At 36.0% G+C, this 24,172-nt stretch overlaps 2 protein-coding genes and 2 long non-coding RNA genes across 19 annotated transcripts in view; 3 read left to right on the top strand and 1 right to left on the bottom strand.

Moving 5' to 3' along the window:
• Positions 1–20,824, bottom strand: part of LOC129565374 (leucine-rich repeat and calponin homology domain-containing protein) — a 43,139-nt gene extending 22,315 nt beyond the window's left edge. For 2 of the 14 annotated variants that reach the window (XM_055440202.1, XM_055440193.1), the window contains exons 1-2: positions 20,673–20,729; positions 19,879–20,501 (exon numbers count right to left, since the gene is read on the bottom strand). In XM_055440202.1, the coding sequence (XP_055296177.1) occupies positions 19,879–20,008 (130 nt within the window). In that variant the 5' untranslated portion in view covers positions 20,009–20,501; positions 20,673–20,729. Of the gene's footprint in view, positions 1–19,878 lie in introns of all 14 variants that reach the window. The other 12 variants (XM_055440194.1, XM_055440196.1, XM_055440197.1 and 9 more) reach the window with 10 other exon arrangements.
• LOC129565379 (uncharacterized) lies at positions 336–1,334 on the top strand. Its single transcript, XR_008687609.1, has 3 exons — positions 336–438; positions 592–714; positions 784–1,334. It is a non-coding gene; the product is annotated as an uncharacterized LOC129565379 (long non-coding RNA).
• LOC129565377 (uncharacterized) lies at positions 1,583–2,970 on the top strand. Its single transcript, XR_008687607.1, has 3 exons — positions 1,583–1,816; positions 1,887–2,419; positions 2,525–2,970. It is a non-coding gene; the product is annotated as an uncharacterized LOC129565377 (long non-coding RNA).
• Positions 3,053–19,255, top strand: LOC129565376 (polycomb protein Su(z)12-like). 3 transcript variants are annotated; one of them, XM_055440206.1, is made up of 4 exons: positions 3,053–3,243; positions 3,362–3,766; positions 4,724–4,899; positions 5,125–19,255. In XM_055440206.1, exon 4 carries the CDS (start codon positions 9,678–9,680, stop codon positions 11,241–11,243), a length of 1,566 nt encoding a protein of 521 aa, XP_055296181.1. In that variant the 5' UTR covers positions 3,053–3,243; positions 3,362–3,766; positions 4,724–4,899; positions 5,125–9,677; the 3' UTR covers positions 11,244–19,255. The 3 variants fall into 3 exon arrangements, 1 of the variants encoding a protein (XP_055296181.1); XR_008687606.1 differs by lacking the exons at positions 4,724–4,899; positions 5,125–19,255 and adding an exon at positions 4,168–4,482 and having other exon boundaries at positions 3,362–4,086; XR_008687605.1 differs by lacking the exons at positions 4,724–4,899; positions 5,125–19,255 and adding an exon at positions 4,168–4,482 and having other exon boundaries at positions 3,362–4,101.
• Positions 20,825–24,172: the final 3,348 nt, after the last annotated feature.

Genomic DNA, 24,172 nt, shown 5'->3' with positions numbered 1-24,172 from the left:
AATGGCTATCAAAATGGTTCTTGTCTTGCTCAATCAGTTTTTGTTTCAAATGTCTATGATTCATTACACTCTCGATACTGTCATGTGTTTACAAGAAGTGCGAATATCCAAATTATAAACACTTGATAACGTAATTGAAACGCAAAAACTCATCGGCAAATAATACGAAAACGCCGAAATGTTTATCCATAAAATATTGCGCTTTGCTTTTCTAAAATATTGCGAATTCTTTATAGTTGTTAATATTTATTCTGAGGAATTTCGATTGAGTGAGCTAATTATTTTCTGGCGAATCATATATAAAAGGCTGAAGCACCGTCAATATTGACTCAGTTGGCAAACCGAAAACGGCAAAGATCATTCTTCGGAGTTGTTAAAGTTTTGAATCTCAAGAAGATCATTTTAACGTTCATTAAGCGCAAGTGGATAAGTGAAGTGGTACGATTATAATTTCTAGTTATAAGTTCATTATGTTCATTAAGTGGAAATTATTGAAAAAAAAGTCCGAAAATTTGGACACATTGTCCATATATCTCCCCCTTTTTATTTATGAAATTTTGTTTTTGATTTTTTTTTTTTATTTCACAAAAGATGTCTGACAAAATGATGTTCCGTTGCAGCCGATGCAACAACATTTATTACGCCACCGATTGTAATATGAATCAGTCCCGCACATGCCGCGTTTGCTTGCATGACAATTTCCCAACCAGAAAGGTATGAAAGAAGATGATCATTCGGAAGATGATTTCTCAAATTTTTGAGATTTGAATTTTTGTAATGCAGGTCGAACATCATGAAACTCCAAAAAAAGAAGCCGCGCGCATGCGAGGTACTTCAGAATCATCCAAATGATGGATTTTCCAAGCAACGCATCTTTTTGTAATATGCGCAAACATTTGATTTCTCGTTTCCTCGATTGAACACTCTTTATAAAATCATATTTTGTGAACAATCATCATTGAAATTTTGACGAGAATCGAATAAAAATATGAAAAATGTAAAGCTAAGTGTTGTCATTTGAAATGATTTTGGAATCTATGTAGCTATTTTATTTAAAAGTATCTCATGGAGAGTTTTAGATTTTAAAGAGAGAGCAAAGGTGAATAAAAAGTTCCCGAGTATAAAATTGAAAAAAGAAACAATCACAGTCGAACCGATTTGTCATTATCTTCTTATATTTCACAAAGTCAAAGGAAAAATATCGCAAAACTCGAATGTTGTGAAAACATCTTATCGAATAAGAACGAATTTGAGCATTCTTTTTAAACAAATCTCAATTTTCAAAACATATTCGGCTTGTTGATAAATGCCATGCAATAACATGCTCTGAACAAATGGTTTGCTTTGTTTATCTTTTTTTTCTCGCAAAATTCGATATAAAAGAAAGACATCATTAATATCGTTCGGTCATTTGTAATTACTCAATAAGAATAAATAGTCTGAGTTCTGTTTAACGAGTGGAACGACTGCTTTTTCACTACCAGCCAGCTCAAAACTGAAATTCGCTTTGTGACATTTCAATCGGACATTCGAAAAAGGTGAGTAATTCTGAACTAGTGAAAGTAAAAGTTCCTACATTTGAACTAGTGAAACTTCTCAGTCGAATGCAATTGTTAGTTTTTGTGTGTGTAAAACCTATCAAATTACTTTCGATTCAGATTTTGTGAAAATGGACTCTGCACCAAAGCCAAAGACAGATACCGTGGCTGTATATCAGTGTTTTCACTGCAACAACATTTACTACATGTCCAATGTGGGCAAAGATAATTTGGTACTTTGTCTAATTTGCCAGCGCATGAATTATCCACGTAAAATCGTAAGAGTTTTCTTTCTCAGAAAAATTGCATTTATGTCATTTGAACTTAGTAATTTTGTGCATTTTTTAGACAAGTGTTTGACAACCAGTGGCGTGAAAAAATTCTCTCAAACTGTGTCATCGTCGACCGGGCGATAATTGAGCAAAACATAGATATAATCAAATCAAGCGGAAATGCATTTATTTCTTCAAATTGATTAAACAATTGATCAAATTTGATATATCGAAATCATATTTCATTAAATAAAACATTTGTTCATATCATAACAATACGAATGTTTACATTCTTTGCAATTATTTTCAATCAACAAACGTTTAAAATCAGCATTTAACGCGCAAGTATTTCTGATGTAGCAGACATTTTGTGCATATTTTGCATTAGCACAAAATTCTTCGGTTGTTTTACTTGCATATTATCTTTAGTTTCTACTTCACTTTGTTCAGTTCATCGCAGTCAGTCGATCGAAGCAATTTAGCTTTAAAACGTGTACTTACTTAAAGCCGAATCAAAGCCTTAACTTGACTAAACCGATTTGAAGTCTTTACTTGGTTGAACCGAACCGAAGTTCTTTGCAATGGAAAAACGAGACATTAGAATTCCAGGTAAGGAAACTAAAGTGAATTAGTTCAAGATTCTCTCTCGATGACATCAACTTGGTGTGAAAAATAGTATCAAGAGTGATTGAATGAGAGTTTTTGTTTTCATAGAGCAAAAAATTCAGCAACTTTTGGAGCTGGAGGTGGATTACCAAAAACATCGTAAACGTATCATAAGAAGCATTCACGATAGTTTGCAGAGACAAGAAGCGTATTGGGACAAAAAGGAACGAGAAGCGGCCGAGAAGGCTGAGAAGGCTGGAAAAGATAGAAAAACTGGAAAAGCCAAGAAATGAGACATTCAAACAGGATTGATTTGCGTCAATTTTCCAAAAAAAAATATTCGTGTCAATATCGAACATTGTAATAAAAATCACAATCAAGTGGAAATAAGTATCGATGTTTTTGTAATTCATTCATCAAGTTTTCAGGCTTTGTGTATACTCATAACTCTTTCGGAGCGATTATTTTAAGCGGATATTGCAAAATATCAACACGTCTGCTTCTGAATACTTTAATGAAATGCAAACAATCAGCTCATTCTGTAGCGATGGCGAATATGGTTCTGGATCATAAATAATGTTCAGTTCATCTGAATCAGCACTTTGAATGGTAAATTGTCAACAAAAGAACTCAAGTTGGAAGTCGCCAGTCTGTTGATTCTTATTGCAAATCGATAAGTCCAAAAGATTCTTTTGTTTCATTGTGGTTCAACCGTTTGAACTGGTTCCATCGTCGATTCATCGATCAAAACCAAGAAAAATCAGAAGACAAATTTGAACTTTCTCAATTGATCAAACCAAGCAATATGGACAAATCTAATTCACAAGGTAAATTTTTTTATTCTCTTTCTTGATTTTTTTAAATATTAATCCGCATTGGTAGACTTGATCACCATTTTTTCTCATCAAACTCGATATTGATTCATTCTAATAAAAATCTCTACAGACGGAAAACCACGAGTCGTCGAAAAGGCACGAATCATCGTCAAGCTCGAAGATTGGGAAGGATTCCAGAAACGCTATGCACGTGAACAACGCGAGAAAGAGCAATGCGAGAAAGAGCAACACGAAAAAGAGCAAGGTGAACGTAATGGTGCCAATAAGAATGCCGATAAATGAGCATATCCACTTACTTCATACTTTGTGAATTTTCGATTGTCAAAATGAATTTTTTCTTCTCTACAATTCGTGTGATTACGAAAGAAATTCCAATAAAAATATAAACAAATCGAATATCGAAATGTGTGTTGAATTTTATTGCAGTTCTGAATAACTTTGCATCACATTGTGATCACAAAATCAAATAAGCGTATGACAAAGTAACGTGTTTATTTAGGAAGTATTTGAAATGGTAAGGAATTGCTTACATTGTATAAACCAACCTCCGACTGGTTATAATCAGATGAATTATTATTGATTTTGGCTTTGCATATATCGTTTCAAATAAGCGATTCATCAAATTTTCATTCGAGATCCCCTTTTGCGGACTTACTTCGTTATTTGACTACCGTTTTTCAAATCAGTCTCTTCTAGACCGTCAGCGGTACATGATCATGTATCGATATACAGTAGTAATAGATTCATTGACAGAAAAGTTGAAGTTACACCGTCCAACTTCTGAATTTAATTTCACAAACGGATCCAAAATCGACATGGAGAAGAATTCTTCACGTAATTTTGACTTAAGTTCGCATAATTTCTTTGACTTTCGCTTGATCGCATATTAATTGTGGATAATTTCAATATTAACAGAAAATCCGCGGAAAAAATTCAAATTGGATTCATCGTCTCCATCATCATCGGCATCTTCTGTGAAAAAGCCATATCTAGCCGCTGATGCGTTGCTTGACGCTCTTCGCTCAGGTAGAAAGCAACAGCAAAAGTATGGCGAAATGCGGAAATTGGAAGAAGAATCTCGTCGAAGTTCGCAAAAATCACGACAAATCCAAGAAGAACTGATGGCACAGCGTGCATTTCAATCAGAAGATCGCGATGTAACCGAGGAAGCTCCATACGATGCCAAACGATCACGCCGTTAAATGGACGCTGATTTCCGCAAATCGATATAAATTTAAAAAAAATTAATGAAAAATGTGCGCAAAATGAAGTGTCCTCCATTTTCAAAGTGAAATGTTTATTTGATTTATTGTCACAAAGTATCAAATAATAATAAATCGCTTGAAAGATCAAAGATAAAACAAAGGCTTTTCAATGAATCATCCTATGTGCTTATTATTGTGAACTTGATTTATTTTCCAAACACGCCTCAAACTTCAGATTATTACTCAGCGATTGATTTTGTTTTCAGATTATTTTGCACTTCAAGCATAATATTGTTGGCTGCTGATTTTGCATTCAGAAGGAATGTACGGATTTTGAGATCATTCAATTGCGACTCGTCAATCAGAACGAATAAAAACAAAAACGCTGTTTTTCACGTTGATCAAGCCAATCTTGGAACCATGGACAATACGAATCTCTCTGGTTGGAATTCATTTCTTTGACACTTATAAACAGTTGTGCATTAACGTTACAATAATGAATCAAAAGTTGAATGAAAAAATGTTCAGTTGACCAAAAAAAAATTCATTTTTTTGTGTTAAAGAAGTTAACTAAAAATATATTAGCTGAAATTCAACTGTTGAATTAAAAAAAAAAAACGAAGTTGACACAAAAAATGACGTTAAATAAAATAAATTTCGTTTCCAGAAGCCGATAAAAAGGTTGTAATTGAAGCCGCATATAGGGAAATGAAAAAGGAGGCTCGAGCCATTACGAAGAGAATCGCTGAGCTGCAAATTGAGCACGATGCTTTGGTTCGAGGAATCGAAAGCTACGTCATCGTCAAAACCAAGAACGAAAAATCGCCGAAATGAAGAGCATCGATGATTCATTCGAAGAATATTTCATTTCATTTTTTCTCAATATTTTATAAGAACGCTGTCGGAACTTTAGTGAGAACAATAAAACAGTGATGAATTGCAAGATTCCATAGCATTTTCATACTGAATAAAGTTTTTTTCCATGCTACAATCAGATTTTGTAGGTAGCACTTTGTTGCCAACACTGGATTGCTCGCCTCAATTTGCATGTAGTCCATGTTATTCACAGTAAGTACAGGTAGAAAAAGGTAACATTCTGATTAATTTGTATCGATAAATTTGCATTTCATTCCTCCTTCAACTGATTTGCATTCCGGAAAGTTCATAAAAAGGATTTAATTTCAAATATATCCAGTGTTCCATTCCAGTAGCGCCTTTAAACCAAATGCAATACGTTTAACCATATAAATAAACGTCTTTGAACGTACTGTGTGTTTGCGTGTAAAGAATGAATTATTTCATCGAAACACGATATATGTATTTTGAGTTTGATTCAAAGAAAAAGATGAAAAAAAAATGAGTTTACGGTCAAAAAAATGCGATTTCTTTTATTTTTTAAGCCCGGTTGAAGCAACTCGTTTGATGTAGTAGTTAAGAAAACCTTGATTTAACTAGTTCTACCTGCTCATAAACTCCTAAGTGAAACAAAAGTTGATGTTTAAACGCAGGTAAATGACGCCGGAGGAGGAAAAAAATGATTCGACCGTACGAAAAAAGAATAATGTTCTCAGTGACTTGAGAATGTGTTGCCATGAAATCGTATGCGGATATTGTATATCATTTCTTTCGAATTTGAAACGAACAGTCCTTCTTTCTCATCTAAGAAATGGATCAAAAATACGAAGCAAAAATGAATGTTTTATCTCGATGATTGATTAGACAAATGTGAGAAATATTTTACCATACAAACGAATCGAATTTTGGATCGAATCATCAAAAAGGTCAGGCAATGAATCAACTTTTCCATGTTTCGTAAACCATTCTTGAAATCGTTGTTAAGTTTTATTGAAAAGGTCGTTCTATTTTAAACGGCTTCAACGAACCAACTTCCCTTCAGAGAATCTCATTTGTCGAAGACAAAATGCTTCGCGTTCCGAAAGTATTAATTTTCAGTTCATAAAACTATGAATTTTTTGAAAGCCTTAAATCACGCAATTCAACCATTTCTACCAAAAATGAAATAGAAAGTGCTGCTGTACACGTTCAATTACGAGCGAATGAAATGAAGCGTTGCGGCAAATTTTTATATATATGGTTTAGCAGTAAAAGTTAAAGTTTTTCATTCGTTCGATTAAAATAATTGTTTTCGTTCAATTGAGAACAAGGTTAACTTTCTCGTTGGTTAGAAACCGAGTCGTAATCAAAGTTTGATCATGAAAACGGTGATTTTGAAATTTATGCATTTGTTCAAAAATTTATTCGTTTATCCGAGAATTTATTACGTTGTAATTATTCGATTTAGCCTTTGGATTCATTAAATTGCGACATTATTAGGTTCCACGAGCTGCGCCCGTAGTACACATAAGACTTTGTGTGTCATTAGAGGCACGAGTAAAATTGCATTTTGCGAGTTTTCATGCGAACAACGAAATCTTCCAAACAATGGCCAATGTCAAAGTCAACCCACGCTCCAACGAGAAATATGATAATTTGTTGCGATTGTAGACGGCGATTTCATAAAACTAAATGACAGAATCAAATTAATGCAACGCCTTGCATGGCAAACATAACAAATGCATGCGAGTAGAAAATAATGCAATCTTCCTCTTTTTGATGGGAATGAAAATGGCTAGGGCGTCGTATTGCATTTACCATGAACTATAATAAAAAAAATTGAGATTCATTTTAGAGTTGAGTGTGTGGATTAACAGTGTCGTCGATTTCCAGCGCTTTGTTTGAGATATTTTTGGATGGAAAAATACCCATTTGCTTGTTTTATCTTCTTTTTCGTTCTTTTTTTTCTGTATTTCTCTTTTGAAGCATATTCAATCACATAAATGACTACAACATGCATAAAAAATGTACGAACATCAAACTGAGGAATAGTTGCCAGTGTAGGAACAGAAAAAAAACAAATAATTATTACTCCAACGTGACGAGCGCATAGAGTGGAACTATTGAAAAGAGAGCAATAGCCAACTTTGTGGCCGTTCATTTTGGATTATGTCGCTCTTTTGTTACTCGCATTCTAAAAATAGCAAATAAGCTTGGTGTATACGAGAAAAAAAAACGAAACGAAACGTCAGCCATGATTTTGAGAATTCGCGCCGCATTTATTCAATGACGACTTTATGAACTGAGCATGCAAAAGTGCACATAAAAAGTCGCGTTAGCGTCACATTATGAGAGCACAGCAAATGACTACAATTGGCTTCTTTGTAGCAAAAAAGCGAGCATCAGATGGCAAATAGTAAGCATGCTTGCCGTCGTTATAATAACAAACATCGAGTAAGCGTAGGGCTGCCAGCCAACAAATGTCAACTCGGATGAATGAATCTTTGTCTCATTACTTTCGAACATCATGACGATGCGCGTCCGAATGGATTTCAGGAAATACGCAGTCGTTATTTCAAAATTATGATTTGTGTTTCTTCGTTCAAAAATTAATGTTTCAATTTTTTTTCACTTTTTTTTCTAGTGTGTATACAAGGAAAGTGTGGCCAGTGTTGGCACCATTTCTCATATCAACAACACAAAAAACATCGCTTTTATGAGCATTGCGCGTGTACTAGTGGAAGTAGTCGAAATGCATGTGTGCAAAGGAATTGAAGAGAATGTTTTATGACGACCGACCGACCAACCGAACGAACGACAGAAGAAATGAGAAAAGTGCAGTTTCTCAGAATCGACCGGTAGGAGATGCAGCCACTTTTACTAATCTAACCTCCTTTTACACGTATTCCAACACAAACGGTGACAATTCTTCTCGTGTTTTTTTTCTCTACCTGGCATGGCTGTTTTCTTTATGACATTTGGAGGCTACCTCGAACGTATTTAGGTAAATAGAAAACATACGCAGTAAATGTTATGAATGTTAGTGTATTCGGCCGTTGTATTTGTTATGTTCTACCAATTACATTTGGAACATGGCAACAATTACCGACTTTCTTTGAGAAACGTCTTTCAAACAATTCGTTAACATTCATTGTTCTACTGTCAATCAAGCAACATCGATACACTGAGGCACAGAGGTAGCCAATAGGTTTAAAAATGGACGTCGATATCGCCGATGAAGAGCAAAAACATTTCATACAAGCATTTGCCGGTAAAAAAAACGCTGAATTTTATCTGAAAAATCTATCATTTTGTGTGATCGTTCAAATCTAACTGGGCAATCTAAATTGTTCGATTAAATTCATAGCAAACGTTCTTTGATAGTTTCAAAATTCGTTTTTTCAATCGTTTGTTCTATTTTCAGGACCAACCGAAGTGTATCGACTCTTTGAAGAACATCGTAAAAGAAATGTAAGTCAATACTTTTTGTAACAGATAAATCAAAGAAAAAAAATCGTGATGATGGCTTTCAAAATAGTCAAAAGTGCTCAAAACTTGTTTTCTCGAGTTTCAATTCCGTCCAAGAATGCCAGGAATGGGAAGCAAATCAAAAAACCATTTCATATAATATTGCCATTTTAATCCATTTGTTATTCCGAAAACATGTTCAAAATGACACAAAAATGTCTTCAAACGACAATCAATTTTTAATTAATTCCAATTCAATCGCTGTTTTGTCCATTTTAATCTATTTTTCTATCATTTCTTTATTTTTCTGCAATTATCGATACCCATTTCAATCATCGTAATTGTTTGACCATTTTTGTCGACATCATCATCATCATCGTCGTACTTTTTCAATTTCCAAAGATAATTCTCACATTCAACATTGATTTATGTCCATTTTTATTTGCAGCCTCCGCTATTTCTCCAACGTAATTTGACCTATGTCATCCAGAAAAAGTGCCGGCCGAAAAAGCCACGCCGACGATCAAGTGGGAAATTCAACACTTTACATTCGATTGCTGACAAATTGGGCGAACAGAAACGCGGCGCACGGCATTACATGACGTTGACCTTTTCGGGTTTTCGTTGCGATGAGCTCGCAAATTATCGGCATGCCGAAGTGCAGGTCATTCACAAACAAACCAAAATCAATGTGAGTAGAACAGGCGTGTGTAATTTCAGTACATTCGTGCCAGTGATATATAATTTCAGACTGAAATTTTCAGTGTTGTTGTGAATAGAAGAACGAAGAAAAAATGTTGCTGATTTCAACGCTTTCGTTTATCATTGTTTTGTGTAAATAATTTGGAATTTGTTTTGTTTTGTTTCGCTTTTTTTTTGCAGTTAACATCCGTGATAATCGACATCAATCCGAATGATATGCTAAAAGGTTTGTCGACAATTAGCCTGCCAACTGAGGCGCTGAAAATAACCACACCGGATGGTGACCTATTGGAGATCACAACGTGTGTTTTACTGTTTAAAGTGAGAGTTATTGATAAAGTGGCACAAAATGGTTATTTGAATCGTGACGATGAAAATTACGCGTTTGATGCGGAATTGGAATTGTTTGACAAGAGTCGAAATGGTTTGATTGCCAGTGGGCTGCATGAACTAACATTCGCGTACGAATCAAATGCAGGACTAATGTCACTGCCCAAGCAAGCGATGTGGAAAATTAAGCATTTTGTAAAAAAATCGCTATCGATGAATGCAATTGATGATGATGATAACGAGTTTTTGAAACCGGCCAAAATGACGTGCCATTTGCAATGGTCGCGTGAAATCAGTTTTAACAGCGAAAACAAGGAAAATGGTGAAATGGTTAATGGTTCGAATGGGAACGGTGGCAAACGACGGGTTTTTACACGAAGTCGTTCAACTGGAAGCATTATGAGCCGCCGATTTTCCACATACAAATCCAATGACAATATACAGTGTCTAGTCTATCAATTTATTCACAAGAATTACCGACAAAAAACCGAGCTATGGGATCGGCTCAAGTGCCCGTGGTGCTCGTTGAAAACATCAAATATGTACATTTTACTAAAGCATTTAACGTTGTGCCATGGACGGTTCAAATTTAAATATGTGCCGAACACGAGTGAAATTCGAATCGATGTGTTCGTGGACAAGCGTAAAGAGTCAACAATCGATCCGTTCAGTCGACTGGCAACGAAATTTCGCGGCAATGAGCCACACAAACGCAAAGTTATGACTACAATACTTGTCAATCGGCCGGAACGTCAACGGCCACGTCTGTCAGAATTTTTAAACTTTGACACAAACCCACGGCGAACATATTACCATTCGTACAGCGGTTTGCCAGTTAAGCCAAGTGAATTTGATGTGGATTCAGAAGCTGAAATGGATCCAATTTGGTTGCGTGAGAACACTGTCAAAATGATCAATGACTTTCTCGATGTGAACGACGGCGAAAAAACCATTATGAAATTATGGAATTTATTTGTGCTGAAAGAAGCGTATGTAAGTGATTCGCAAATGCCAGCAGCTGTTGTGGCGTTCATCAAAATGCACGGCCACTCGATTATAGCCAATAATCTGTATCGCAATTGCATCATCCACTTATCGAATTTATTTGATTATGGTTTGATATCGGCGAAAGACCACTTTAGAGCCGTTAGAACATTGCATGAGCTGCTCACTCGCGATTCAACGCTGTGCGATTTTCTCAAGCAGAGAACCGAACAACAACGTGATCATTTGCGATCATTGCGACTGGCAAATGTTGGAAAAACGCCAAGCAAACGAAAACGTACGGTATTTCACATGGAATCGGCAATCAAGAGACGATTGCGTTCACAATCCAGGGCCGAACCCATCGTACAGAACAAAATCAAACGCACCGAAACAATCAATAAAATCAGCACGCCAACCATTTCAACGCCGAGACCCGTTCGAAAATCGGCTCGTATTACACAGTAATGATGGTTGGGGCAGAGAGAGAGAACGTTAATGGTTGGCAGAGAATGTGAACTACAGAGAACATGCACAGCAGAGAAAATGAACGACAAAAACGAAATTTTCTTACAGAAAATTCCATAAATAAAACAAACGAAAATTATAATTAGTGTATAATGAAGTATACGGAACTTCTCGTAGGTCAATCAAACACGCAATTTGCAGAACACACACACACACATAGAAATGGGCGCCTGTGAAACACTCTTCTGCTTCTCTATTGTACGACTGCTAGATACATGCATCGCTACATACACTCAGAACACTCTCCATTTTCACTAATTATCATTTGCTTCTTCGTATTTATGGTGCGCTAGTGAAGTTATTTATGCGCACGATTCCATTCGGGTCAGTGACATGAATGTCAGGTTTTTCCTTTTTTTATCGTTTTGTTCGTTGTATATTTCGCCGTTTCATTCCATTTTCCACACACAGTTCGACAAATGCATTTTGTGAGCTTCGTGCAGCGAAGATAATCATGTCTATTGTTCTTTGTGTAATTGGTTTTGCCTGCGTTTTTTTTTTCTTTTCGTTTCTTCTTTATTGAATCGATGAGAACAACACATTCGAAAGTTTAACCGCAAGGGTCGTTTCAATCTAGCGCCTTTCCAAATCGAACGATTCTTGACTTGCAACTATTGGAAATTGATATATTCAAACATTTTGAAATGCATACTGGAAATTGATGCATATTCAATTGGCCTCATGTTTGCAAACAACATTCCAAATTGAGCAAAAATGCAATAATATTTCGTATTTGAAAGGAAATCCACTAGCATTTAGAATTAGAAAGAATGTAATATTAAAAACACACCAATGACATTTGTGCGGTCGTCATTGTAGTTTTACGTAATTTATTAGATTAAGCAGAAGATTCTCGGCTATGGATCAGTGACTGAAATAAAGTAACATTACATAAAAACACGGTATGATTTATCATTTTCATCGTTTTATGTTTCAGCATTTTATTGAAGCCGGCACATTTTCATAGAACTCAGTAAGGTAGAATGGGAATTAATGAAGGTAATTAATTATGATATTTTTTAAATTCACCGTCGACTGAGTGCACTGCAGTGTCAGAAGCGTTATAAAAAATACGCATATAACTCATCGTTTATTGCCTTTATGAAATCGTAAATAAATATGTGAATAAATTTCAATTCATTAAACAAAAAAAAACAAAGAACCCATCGAACGATTATAAATGTCGAAAAAAGTGTTGAAAATTCATCTCCGTCTCATTCTACAATCGAATGAATGTTTCACTCATGCTAGGAAAGAATGGGCCGCATTATTTTTGGAATTCCAACATGCATCGCCGTCGAGAGCAAAAAGCATCAAATGGAAATTACGACAAAAAAACAAAAACGAAGAAGAATTGACTTTTGACACATGTTCGAAATGCATGAGGTATTGAGCACCGACTCGTCGACTAAATTGGCCGCTTCGTTCCTTTCAGCAAAATCCAAAAAACGAGAGAGGAAAAAATTCTGTGCGAGCGCACATATTTCATAAGTGTCTTTCACGATATTTAATTAGTTTTTTGGATAAAATTCATTTCGTTGTCGAAATGATTTGTTTCAAACAACACGCGCGCCATTTAGAAGCACGTTATTCGGATTAAGTGGAGAAGAACGGGCTCAGAGTGTTTCGAATCCATCAATTTCTATTTATGCATCATTCGTTTAGTGAATAAATAATAAAGGCAAAGATCGGTGCTCGGATGTAAATCCAGTGTTGAGGTCGTTCTTGTAACAGAAAGAATCTAAAAATAGACGCGAACAAAACCTACGCGGCGAAATGCACACATAATTGGTTTTCCAACGCGGCAATTCCTATTTCTCATATCTTGGCTGTTCTTATTCATTGGCCTTTCCAGAGTGTTTGCTATTTTGGTTATGCATTCCGTCATATAGACTAAATACTAAAGAATTTCTCGCGAGCTCGATTTTACGTCGACAGATTTTGCTTCGGATAAAACCACTTCGTATCAGTTTATAAAAAGAGAAAGCATTTAGCAAGAGAACCGTTTACGCGTTCCAATGAGAAGCCAGCAAATATTTTGAACATGACACATACACACTTGGTACCCATGGAACTAATGTGTTTTTGCTTTTGTACTCACTTTCCATGGTGTGTTGATTTTGATCTTGCGAATGAGTCATGCAATGTGCAAATCGTTGGTACGCAAGCCTCTTTCAAAGCCGTGCTATTAGATTCAGTAAATGTCGATGATTCATTCGGTTACGGCGAAAAAGGAACCGAAATTGTTTTATCCAAGAATTTGTCCTTATGTTCCGATGTTTTATGAAAATTTACTCGTGTTTCGCATTAAAATGACGAATTCAACACATTTTGACACAATCGAATAACGAATTTTAGTTTGAATAACAAGGAAATTGGCTATTATACCAAGGAATTCAACTTGAGTTTACAAATTATCATCTTTTAACCGGCTTTATTCTTTCATCTCTAGATGAATTGAAAATTTTATGTCTTTTTCGCTGAAATTTTACGGGTCGAAATTTGAATGTGCGCATTCGCATCAAACACACACACCCGTAATAATTAGTCGAAATGCCCTTTTCAATGACAAAAATCAATGAAATCCAATTCATTTCGGTGCGGCTTGCAATTATCAATTTATTGCCGCTTAGCATTTAAAATGCTCATCAACAATTTTTTTGACGATCGATGTATAGGCATTTCTGCGAACGCTGTTCTTCTCTCTCTCTCTCTCGTCGCTATAATTCCGTCATCGTGCGCATACATGTTTTATGCGATGTAATTTTAAAAAAAATGATGTTGAAGCCACTCCATAAATGTTATACGCGCTCAAATAAGCACAAACCGATGGAAAAAAGAGACATAAAGAGCAGAGCATTGCTTCACGCTTGAATAATGTATGCTCGAGAACGGAAAGCGTGGTTTGAAGCCATAACAATTTAATACTTAATGAGACTATTGTGTGATTAGCGGCATTGGTTTATTGCCATTCGAAAATATGTTTCCATTTGGCAGCGATTTCGTGGTTATGCCGTTCTTTTTTGCCGGGCAAAAACAAATGTGTATTACGTTTAGCATATCATTTTTGCTATTTCCACACAACAAGTTGCATGTGCATTCGACATCGAATTGATCGATTGATCGAAGTTTGTTTACCTTTGAACGTAAACAACAACAAAAACAGCAACTAGTAACAATAATAAAACGTAAAACATAATATTGGAAAGTTATTGTCGTTCTCAAGTCATGTTGTTAATGCGTCGAAAACATTGATGGTTGTCGGTTTTTCGAAGCAATCAAATCAACGGCAACACTCAAATCAATTGTTTATGTCTATTATATGAACGGAAATGCTTTATATGTCACTTTAGTATTATTGTGCGGAGTATGAAATAATCGGTTGCGCGTTATGTGTACGGGAATAGAGCGCCATTAACAGCTAAACAACACATTTTACACTCGATCTCAATCTCGAGAGCGCATCTCTCGCAACAACGAAAGAAAGCAAAAAGAGCTGTGAATGAGAAAGAGAATGACACAAGTGAAACAATGGCGCTGTCGCAATTCCGTGCAGCATCAAATGCGCTTCGCTTTTGGTTTCCATCGTTATTTAATGCGCACGCACTTCTTTCGATAAATATTAATTTTGCTTTATACACTGCGCCCATCGTCATCATCATTATTTATTACATTTATGACTTTGTATGATTATTCGTAATCATTTATCAATTCAACTTGTCATTCCGTTGACAAGCGAAGAAATTCAGCAAAGATTTTTCTTTCTGTCTCGATTATTTCTCTTTTCATAGTATGGAATGATTGCCATTCGTTTCGCTTCATTATGCTCTGAGGCCTCGATCCACATTGATAGAGCGTCGTAAGTTACGACTTGTAAGCGAGCAATGAAAAAAAAACAAACAGGAACAAAATCGTCCAATTTCGATCTACAAACAATATTCCAAGGCGCGCGACTATTTATTATTTCATTTGATTATTATAAAATCATACATAACTTGTGCTCGGATGAAACGAACGACGTAGCGATTCATGCAATGGAACTATGCGTGAACAAAATGTATGGGAGAATTCAATGTGCTTACGTCAAATGGAACGATTATACAAGCGAATGATGGAAACAAAGAAATTACTACGAATCATATGAATCAATCCATCTCTCTTTCTCCCTCTCTGTATTTCCGTTGAGCCACTTTATCAACGAACGCACAGAGCAAAAAACACACCAAACGATTTTTCATTCTAGCACCAGCAAAACAACATTTGAATGAATTTCATTGATTGCATTCAACGTGACTCAGTTCTGATAATATTCCATTTTTATTTTGATATTTTGCTTCTAAACGATTCGCCACGATGGTTTTTGTATTGTTTGAAACGAGAGAAAAAAATGAAGAAAAAAAAAACGTTTACGTTCAAATAAGAGAGAAAAAAGCGAAACGTTTACACTACATTTGTTTATCGATTCATGAACGAATTGTGATTGCGTTATGTGCGCGTGTGGAATGGAACGTGGTTGTTGTTGATGTAGTGTTTCAAGGCGTTTTGTTCGCCTCCGTCTGTTTCATATAGAATGTTTCGATGATTAGAAGAATTTTAAGTTACATTTCAAATGAATATCGAAACGCGGTTCAGGTGTGCGGTCGGTTTCGTGTGGATATGATACTGCAGCCAGGGCTATTCAATTTTTATGACTTCTTATTAGTTGCGATTACGTATTTATATGGGTATTTCAAATGGATTTCACTTTCGGTACGATATCGACTAGCCAACCGGCTTCGATTAAACAGATTTGCCGCTAATCCCCTCAAACGAATCGATAAACGGCGCGCTCACCTATTAAAGACACATTCAATTACACTGCGTCGTGTGATCAAGACGGTGAATGAGTCATTCGTGTCGTAATGTGTTTGTTTGAATCGTGCGAACGACGACGACGACGACGACGACGACGATTTGAACAGCAATTATATTTATTCAATGAGACGTACAAGCAAACGATAAGTAGTATCTCTTACTCTCGGCACCAAGATGGAATGACTCAAAGCGGCTACATTTCAATTTGCCTCTTCTCACAGTTTCATCGGCAAATCGGCTTTTATCACGACATACCAAGAGCCGACGTGAGCGTGTTATCTGTCATGAAAACTATCGTCGGGGAAATTGAATTGTGGGCACAGATAATGCAATTACGGTTCGGCATGAAACAGGAAAATCAACAACCACATCTCATTCGAGATAATCGATTTTGCCATTGCTATCTCCATTAGGGAGGCAGCTCTTAAATGTGATTTCTTTTTCGTTCACTGCTACTTCATTATTTTTACATTTAATTTGAACCATTTGCTGCAGAGAATGCTGGAGTCACCTTCGATTGTGATAAATCGTTTCGAAACCATAAATGGAGAGAGCTGTGAGAATAGTTTCAGCCGCTGCTTCTGAAACTCCATTAGGTTTGGAAAATAGGAAATAAATGGAGAAAAAGAGAGTTTTACCATGTCGATTTGCTGCCAAAAGAACGACTCTTCCGTTGAATTCCTTTCCCCTAACGACCATAATGTAATACTGCTTCTTTTCTTTCCATTGTGGAAATTGCTTCATTTGTTCTAGCAAATCGATAAATTCGGTGTGTAAGTGCGTGCGTCAATGGAAAAAAATCGATTTGAAACTCGACGGAAAAAACACCACATTCTTCATCGAAATTGCCATCGAAATTCGGCGTTCGTTTCGCATAGCTTATACACTATGCTCAGCATAGTATGCTGCTGCTGCTACTACATAGAACAGAACATGTTCCGTAATTGGCGTTACTTTTGCGCAACGAGGAAAATGGAAAATGAAAGTGCTCAGTTCCGCCGCATTCAATCAAAAAGCAGCTACATCCACATCGCACACACATACAGCTTTTACCGTTGGTGTGGCAACAGTAACGAATGTCTGGAATTTGATTTAAGCATCGACCGACGGAATAAAAAAAAAACTCGAAAAAATCGGGTGCTTCAATGTAACGTTAGTGTACAGAATGCGGCAAGATAGTTGGGTGTTGGGCGATAAGCCATTTGTCAACTTCAGCTGTTTGTATTCGGGGCGAACAGTGTTCGCCATTCATATCGCTTCCATACACACGCACCCGAAATTTGTCGGAAAAACAACACACACACTGAATGTAAATTCTTTGTCTGCGTTCTCCTGGTCGCACCGAGAGGATGTGTGGTTTTGTTAAATGCTTTGCACGCTAGTCTTTGTACATCTGTTGAAAGTCCCATTACAATGAGACTTTTCAATCCCGGTGCTAATGGCAAAATAAAACATCGAACGTTGACTGCATGGAAACATTCGCCGTGTTGCTGCTGCTGCGCCATGGAAAATGCAGATATTTCTCGGGCATTCACAAACAATGGCTGTAGTTGTGTGTCATACGCTGTGTTGCCGGTGTTTTAAGATGCCGCATTCGTTTCATTTTCCGAAACTCAAAGTTGGGGTTGGCTGCATGTCGTTAATACACGCACAGCATCACCATAACGATAATAAACATCCATTCATACATTTTGAAAAATGAAATGGTCTGTATGGTGGAAATATTATGATTAACACGAATAATTTTTGTTGTTGTTGTTGATTTTCTATTGTCGGAAACGTAAAGTGAATGTGATGCGGGGACTCAAAACACACATACACAGTTGACATTGTTCGATGCATATCGTATACGATAAATTGGAATAAAAAAGACGGTCGGTTTTTATTCATTTTAATCCCCGTATGTAACAGTACGACCGTTCGACTTTTTATCCATATGCATTTATGTATTTTATATGTATATTGTCACCGAAATCAACACGATTTGTACGACGAAGAAGAAAATCAAACACGAAAAAATCGGCTTTACGTCAGAGTAATAGAAAGAGATTGCCTTTCCTTTTCATCGACGACGACTACGACGATGACGACGACGACGGTGGCGGCGACAACGTTGTTTGAAAGTTCGAAATAAAACACATTTTATTCGGAATGGACTAATAAAAATGTTGCAGTTAAACTGGCTGGGTTCGAGTGAAATAAGTCGTTCTCCACTGTGTGTATACTAAATATACTGCATTTAAGCGGCAGGTTTAACGCCCACAAATCAAAATGCAGACACACTGTACCATTATCTTGATTCGACTGATCGTTGAAACGGTGTTTTTATATTCAAATCCGTTCCACTCCAACAATATTGTGAAGAAGAAAACGGAAAATAAATTTATTGAAAAAAATACGAGAAAAACGATGAAAATTGCATACTCATGTCAGCACCGTGTCTTCGATCTTTGGGCTGCCTATCTGCAGTGCAGTGTTGCTTTGTTGCACACAGAAATTGGATATGGTTGTTTTTGTTGCTGCAACAGCGGAAGGTGTTGGCTCATTTATTATATTATATATATCGAAACATGTTTGTTACGCACTCGAAATCAGGTATTGCCAGTTTTTTTTGAATAGTCACTCCGCCAGTGTGTTCAGCTGAGAGATAGTGAGTTCTTTGAACGTATGTTGACTTTGTTACACAGTAACCGGAGCCACCACACACACGCAATTTTTGCTGGATTTATATGGGCAAAATCGTTCAGAATTTTGTTCGTAAAATTTAAATGTCATTTGGTATTCTGTCGGATTATCAACCATATGCTGGTGGCTAAAATGAGACGGTCGCCACCAAATGGCATATTAAAAAATCATAAGCATAAACAAAGGTACAAGACAAATTGCGCATGGACGACGAAGACGACGACAACAACTACACCTGTGTGATAACATATTTTATTCTGCTCGGGCTGTTGTTGTTTTTTTTGTTTCAATATGTTCTTGGAAGCAACCGAAAAAGGACAAGTAGATAAAGTCAGTAAAAAAATCACGTACTTCGTCGCAGTCACGATGAATGAAAACACACAACGAATATTGAGTCAAAGTAGGAAAACGAGATATACAGAATTCTCAGCATGACCGTTGAACTGAGGCAAGAAAAGGTATAAGTTGATTTCTTGTTTGTGTATTGGTTTCGACTGACTGCCGTTCAATACGAGCACACATTCATGTGTGTATGTATGCACAATGACAACAACAGAGCAGGACTCTGTGCAATAACGATTATGCGAATTTGAAGCGAGATCACGTTTCCATGTTGCGATGGTTTCCATTCAAAGAATTCGTCTCTTGATGCGAAACCACACGGCAAAGTGATTTACTGTGTGAGAACCAACTGACATCGACATTTTATCTAATCTTAACGATTCATGCGGTTTTGTTGCTGCTTCTACTTCGACTATTTCTTCTTCTACTTCATCTTTTTTCGTCTGTTTTTGGTATTTAAATTAACGTTTATTTGCTACGGAAATGGGCAGCTGTTGTCGCTTGTAAAAGCCGTTTGTATGCATGAGTATCGAGAAATAAAAGTAGTTTATGTAGAAAATATAAGAGTTCTGATGTGAATAACCGCAGAATTTTCGACACGAACCAAATGCTCTTTCCTAATGAAATGTTTTATATCGTTTTTTTTTAAAACCGAAATTTCAATTTTGTTCTCCAAAAGAGTCAAATTGCTTACCTGCGATGACCGTGTCGCTCAAATTGTATTTGGCTGCTGTTTTCGGGAAGTCTTTTAATTTACGGCCACTGAGCCGAAGCTCACCGCTGAGGTTCGCCTCTTCGAACACTTTTGGCATCAAACCGGCCATATTTTCTGGGCTGTGCTGTGCTGCGTCTTTCGTTTCTTATTCAATGGTTTGAAACATCAGAATAAAAAGAAACGAAATAAAATTCAATCACTTTGGATACTAGATGCAAGTGCATATCATAGCATATTTTTTTTCCTCTTTTATTTCTCGATTTTAAATTCACTTCTTTTCATTTACATTCGACACAATTTTTTTTTGTTGCTGCTGTGTTTTGTGTTTTTGTTGAACATATTTTTTTTTCTGTTCAACCGTGTTGCACTTGGAAACGATAACGTAATGCTGATTATCGCATTTTGCATTTATTTATTCAAGATGCGTACAAATTTATTGAACACAATACAAACACACACATCAACCACCCAGAATGATTTCTTTCATCGTTGCCAATTTCCACCATTCGCCTTTCGACTCACACTCTCTTTGCTACTTGCTTCGGTCGATATTTCTGTGTTTTGCTTTCAAATAAACAATAACAACAAAAACACCGCAAAAACTGTAATCAAACACAAAATGTAAACTAGGAGAAAACGAAATGATAAATAAATGCCGTTAAACAAAAATAAAAATGCTGCTGCTTTTTTTTTAAACTGAAGAAACAAAATTGATATCTATATTTTTTTTGGTTCTCTCTAGTTTCAAATCAAACTGAAACAAAAAAATATACATCTACTTGACGCCATTCAACTCAATCGACTAACTTGATATTTCTTTTTTCTCGTCTATCGTTGCCTACTTTGTTCAATCGCAACGCAGCTGTATTCTGTTTACGCTCTTGCTCTCTTCCATCGTTTTTGCTCTCTTGCACTCTCTTCGTTCGTTCGGCACATTCCGTGCATTGCTTAGTTTACAGCGCCGTTGTTTATGTGTCTATGTGTGCATTTTTAGCCGTTGATGCGGTGGTTTGAATTTTCGTATACACAAGAGAAGAGAGTCTCTCATACGCTCTCGCTCTAGTTCTACACAGACGACGTTTTGTTTGTGTGCAAACCAAAATAGTGAGCAAATGAGCTGCGTTTGGGTGGGATACAATCATGAGCTACTGAGACCATATTCTACTCACGCAAAAACTCCTTTGTAGTTTTTTGAAGTTGTTTTCGGAGGATTTTTCTTATTCGAAGGCATTTATTTGATATCTTTCTTTACTTTAAAACGAATTTGATCTCCAAATAAATTTTTTATCGTTTTATTACAATCATTTCCATGTTTTTTTTTCACGTTCCAGTTGTTTATTTTGTTGTTAGCTTCGATGCAATAGATTTCTTCGGCGTTCTCCATTTAAACATTGCGTAGAAGTTTTTCCCTCCATCGAATGGCCGACTTTCACCCACAACATTGACTTGATTTTGCTCATTCTAATGGAAAAACTCAAGAAACGTTATGATGCTTATAACGCGTTATCGTCTGGCCAAACATCATTTTACAAGTTATCGTTAAACGTCAAACATTCATCAAATAAATCGAATTGGGTTTCTCTCGTTTTCTTTTTGTATCCAATAAGAATTATTTCATTTGCGTTTAATGCGGTTTCTGAACCCACATTATCATTTCCAGTCGATCAGTTGTTATTGAATCTATATCAATTTGTTGATTTTTTTTAGATCAATTCACTTTGAGTTGGAAATACAAATAAAAAATATTGAATACGAACCAAAGGCAAGTAGTAAAATACACTGATTCCATTTATGTTTATTATTATTTTCGATTGACAACGGTAATAATCACAATCGCAAATCAGCGGGAACAATAACAAATTGGAGCAATAACAATAATTTCACGTTGAATTTGTAAATTTTTTCGCGTTTTCTTCTCTCGACATGCATTTGCTGTTGAATTCCGAATAAACTCTAACCTTAATTTCCAAATTCAATCGAAACAGATTGTCGCCGTTCTAGTTCACTCGATGTACACACCAACAGATTTGGATATAAGGCGCTTGTTTCCGTCTTTTGCAGAAGAGCTGATTACCGTTACCGACCAATGGGACATGTATGTCCCATCTTTTTTTTCATATTTGCAATTAAAAAAATTAATTTTTTATAACACTAAGGTTTTTGGGGTCGCTGAGCACGAATCTGCAATCAGAATTGCAAAATTCCAAGCCGTTCAGTTTTGGTCGTCAAAGGGTTAAATTGCTTATAAGCCGTATACGGTATTAAATATTAGAATTATATTTTGTTGGATTTGGACTCTCTGAGAAATGCGAGGCTTTTTTATGTACCCACTGTCACCACCAATGTAGAATACTACAGCCCATTATTACGCTTGCATCGTCATAGTATCCTTGAAACCAAAACATTTGTTATTTTTAGGCCCTGAAGAGTCGCAGATGACTTGAAATGTCTGCATTTATTTCAAATAAATTATCGATTAGAACAAAGACCGAATTGGCTTTCATTTCAAAATCAATTCTTTTCTTAATATTCTTGATTTAATGAGATAAAATGAAATTTTAGCGATAATATGGAAAACGCACACCACGGGGGACCTACAAGCTTTTGACCAGAACAAACGCCATCTCACGATGGTATTATAACTAATTTGACCGTATTTAGATAGTAAAGCTTAAACGAAAATTTAATGCTAGGTAAAAACTTCTTGAGTGCTTGATAAACTTAATAAAATAAATACATTTTTCGATCTTTGACACAAACGGAACAAGTTTTTTCTCTCAGTATTAGTGATATTTTTCTCGAATCTGTGCCATAGATCTTTTACCACTACGAAGAATTTATTTCATGGAAACAAAAAGTTGGCTGTGTTGGTACGAAATGCGACAGTGACAGAATTTTTTTCTTTTTTATGTGATTTGTATCGGATTGTAAGTATTTCTTTCCGTGTGTGTTCTTTGGAATTTCAAACTAATTGAGGAGCTGTCTATATTTCTATGGAAAATGTTACTGAGTATGGATATGGTTTTGCATGAGATTTGCTAGTAATTTTTTAAGGGAATGCGTAGATTTGTATCAATATCATCGTATCCTACCTATACCTTATTGAGTGATGTAAAGTAAATGTGATACCGTATATCATTGCATCAACTAACACTGCAGCTATTGAACAAAGCAACGCAACCATGGCATGTGAGCCTGAATCTAACGCAAAGGTATGAGTCATTCGTTTGGTCATTCACATTCCAATTTACATCATGTAAGCGACGGTTGATCTGTGGTCAACTTAGAATCGACTTTGAAACGGGATGTGTTTTGTGCATGCAGCGAAGATGTGAAAATTTTCAAATTTGAACAGCCACGTGCCACAGTAACACCACTCAACCCTTCAAGAGTGAAAAATATTTACTTTTTAAATTTTTACATTGAATTTGTAGTTTCTAGAAGGTGATGAAAGAATAAATGTAAACGTCTGATATTTTCAATGCAAAACATTTGATGCGAAACGCGAAATTAAACACACGTGCACAGGTGGAATTGTAATTCCATCAATCGTTTTGATATTGTTATCTTGAAAAATGTGTGTGATAATATTTTGTGGACTTTAATTAGAATCGTCATTGTACGTGGATTGAATCATACAGTGTGTTGCCCACCGATGTGGCCACACTTGAAAAGTATATAAGAGGATGCGCTCGATTCGCATGTCCATCAAACAGTTCTTACCAATTGATACGTTCATAGTAAACTTTTAATAGTTCGAAGCTAGAGAAATGCTGAGTCTAAGTTCTTTCACACTGCTGCTCATTGGCTTGATGATATCCGAGGTGAGTCGACAATTTCAGTCGATTTTTTTTAAATTTTTCATGTTTGATACTTTTCGTGGACAATTTGTGTTAAATTTCTCTGAAATAATTTAAAAAATGAAAAGTGTCCTTTTTTCAAGTTCTTCAATTGAAAAAATTCTTCTATTCCAAAAAAATGTCCACCGGAAACTTTTATTCTATTAAAAACAGTTGAAAACTGTTATTAATACATAATGTATTAATCTCATCCGTTGTTTCCATTCCATATGTATCACTTTGATTCTATTTCCACAGTTCTTAATCGGGGATGTGAGCGGAGCACCACCCGGGAGGAACGGTAAGATTGAAGTTTCATTTATTTATCCAGTTTAACTCTTAAATTCCATATACAAAGCACCTTGTAACGAAGAAATGGGAACCTCATTTATGCTAAACTTTTCATACATATTTTAGTAAACGAAAAAGACATA

The sequence above is a fragment of the Sitodiplosis mosellana genome, unplaced genomic scaffold (genome assembly GCF_009176505.1).
Source record: "Sitodiplosis mosellana isolate CC-2019 unplaced genomic scaffold, AAFC_SMos_1.0 Smas_scaffold_2, whole genome shotgun sequence".
Lineage (NCBI taxonomy): Eukaryota > Metazoa > Arthropoda > Insecta > Diptera > Cecidomyiidae > Sitodiplosis > Sitodiplosis mosellana.
The sequence above is the reverse complement of the archived record's forward strand: the minus strand, read 5'-3'. Positions and strand labels throughout refer to the sequence as shown.

Coding starts and splice junctions, on each gene's coding strand:
- LOC129565376 (XM_055440206.1), top strand. CDS start 9,678: ATGCTAAAAGGTTTGTCGACAATTAGCCTGCCAACTGAGGCGCTGAAA.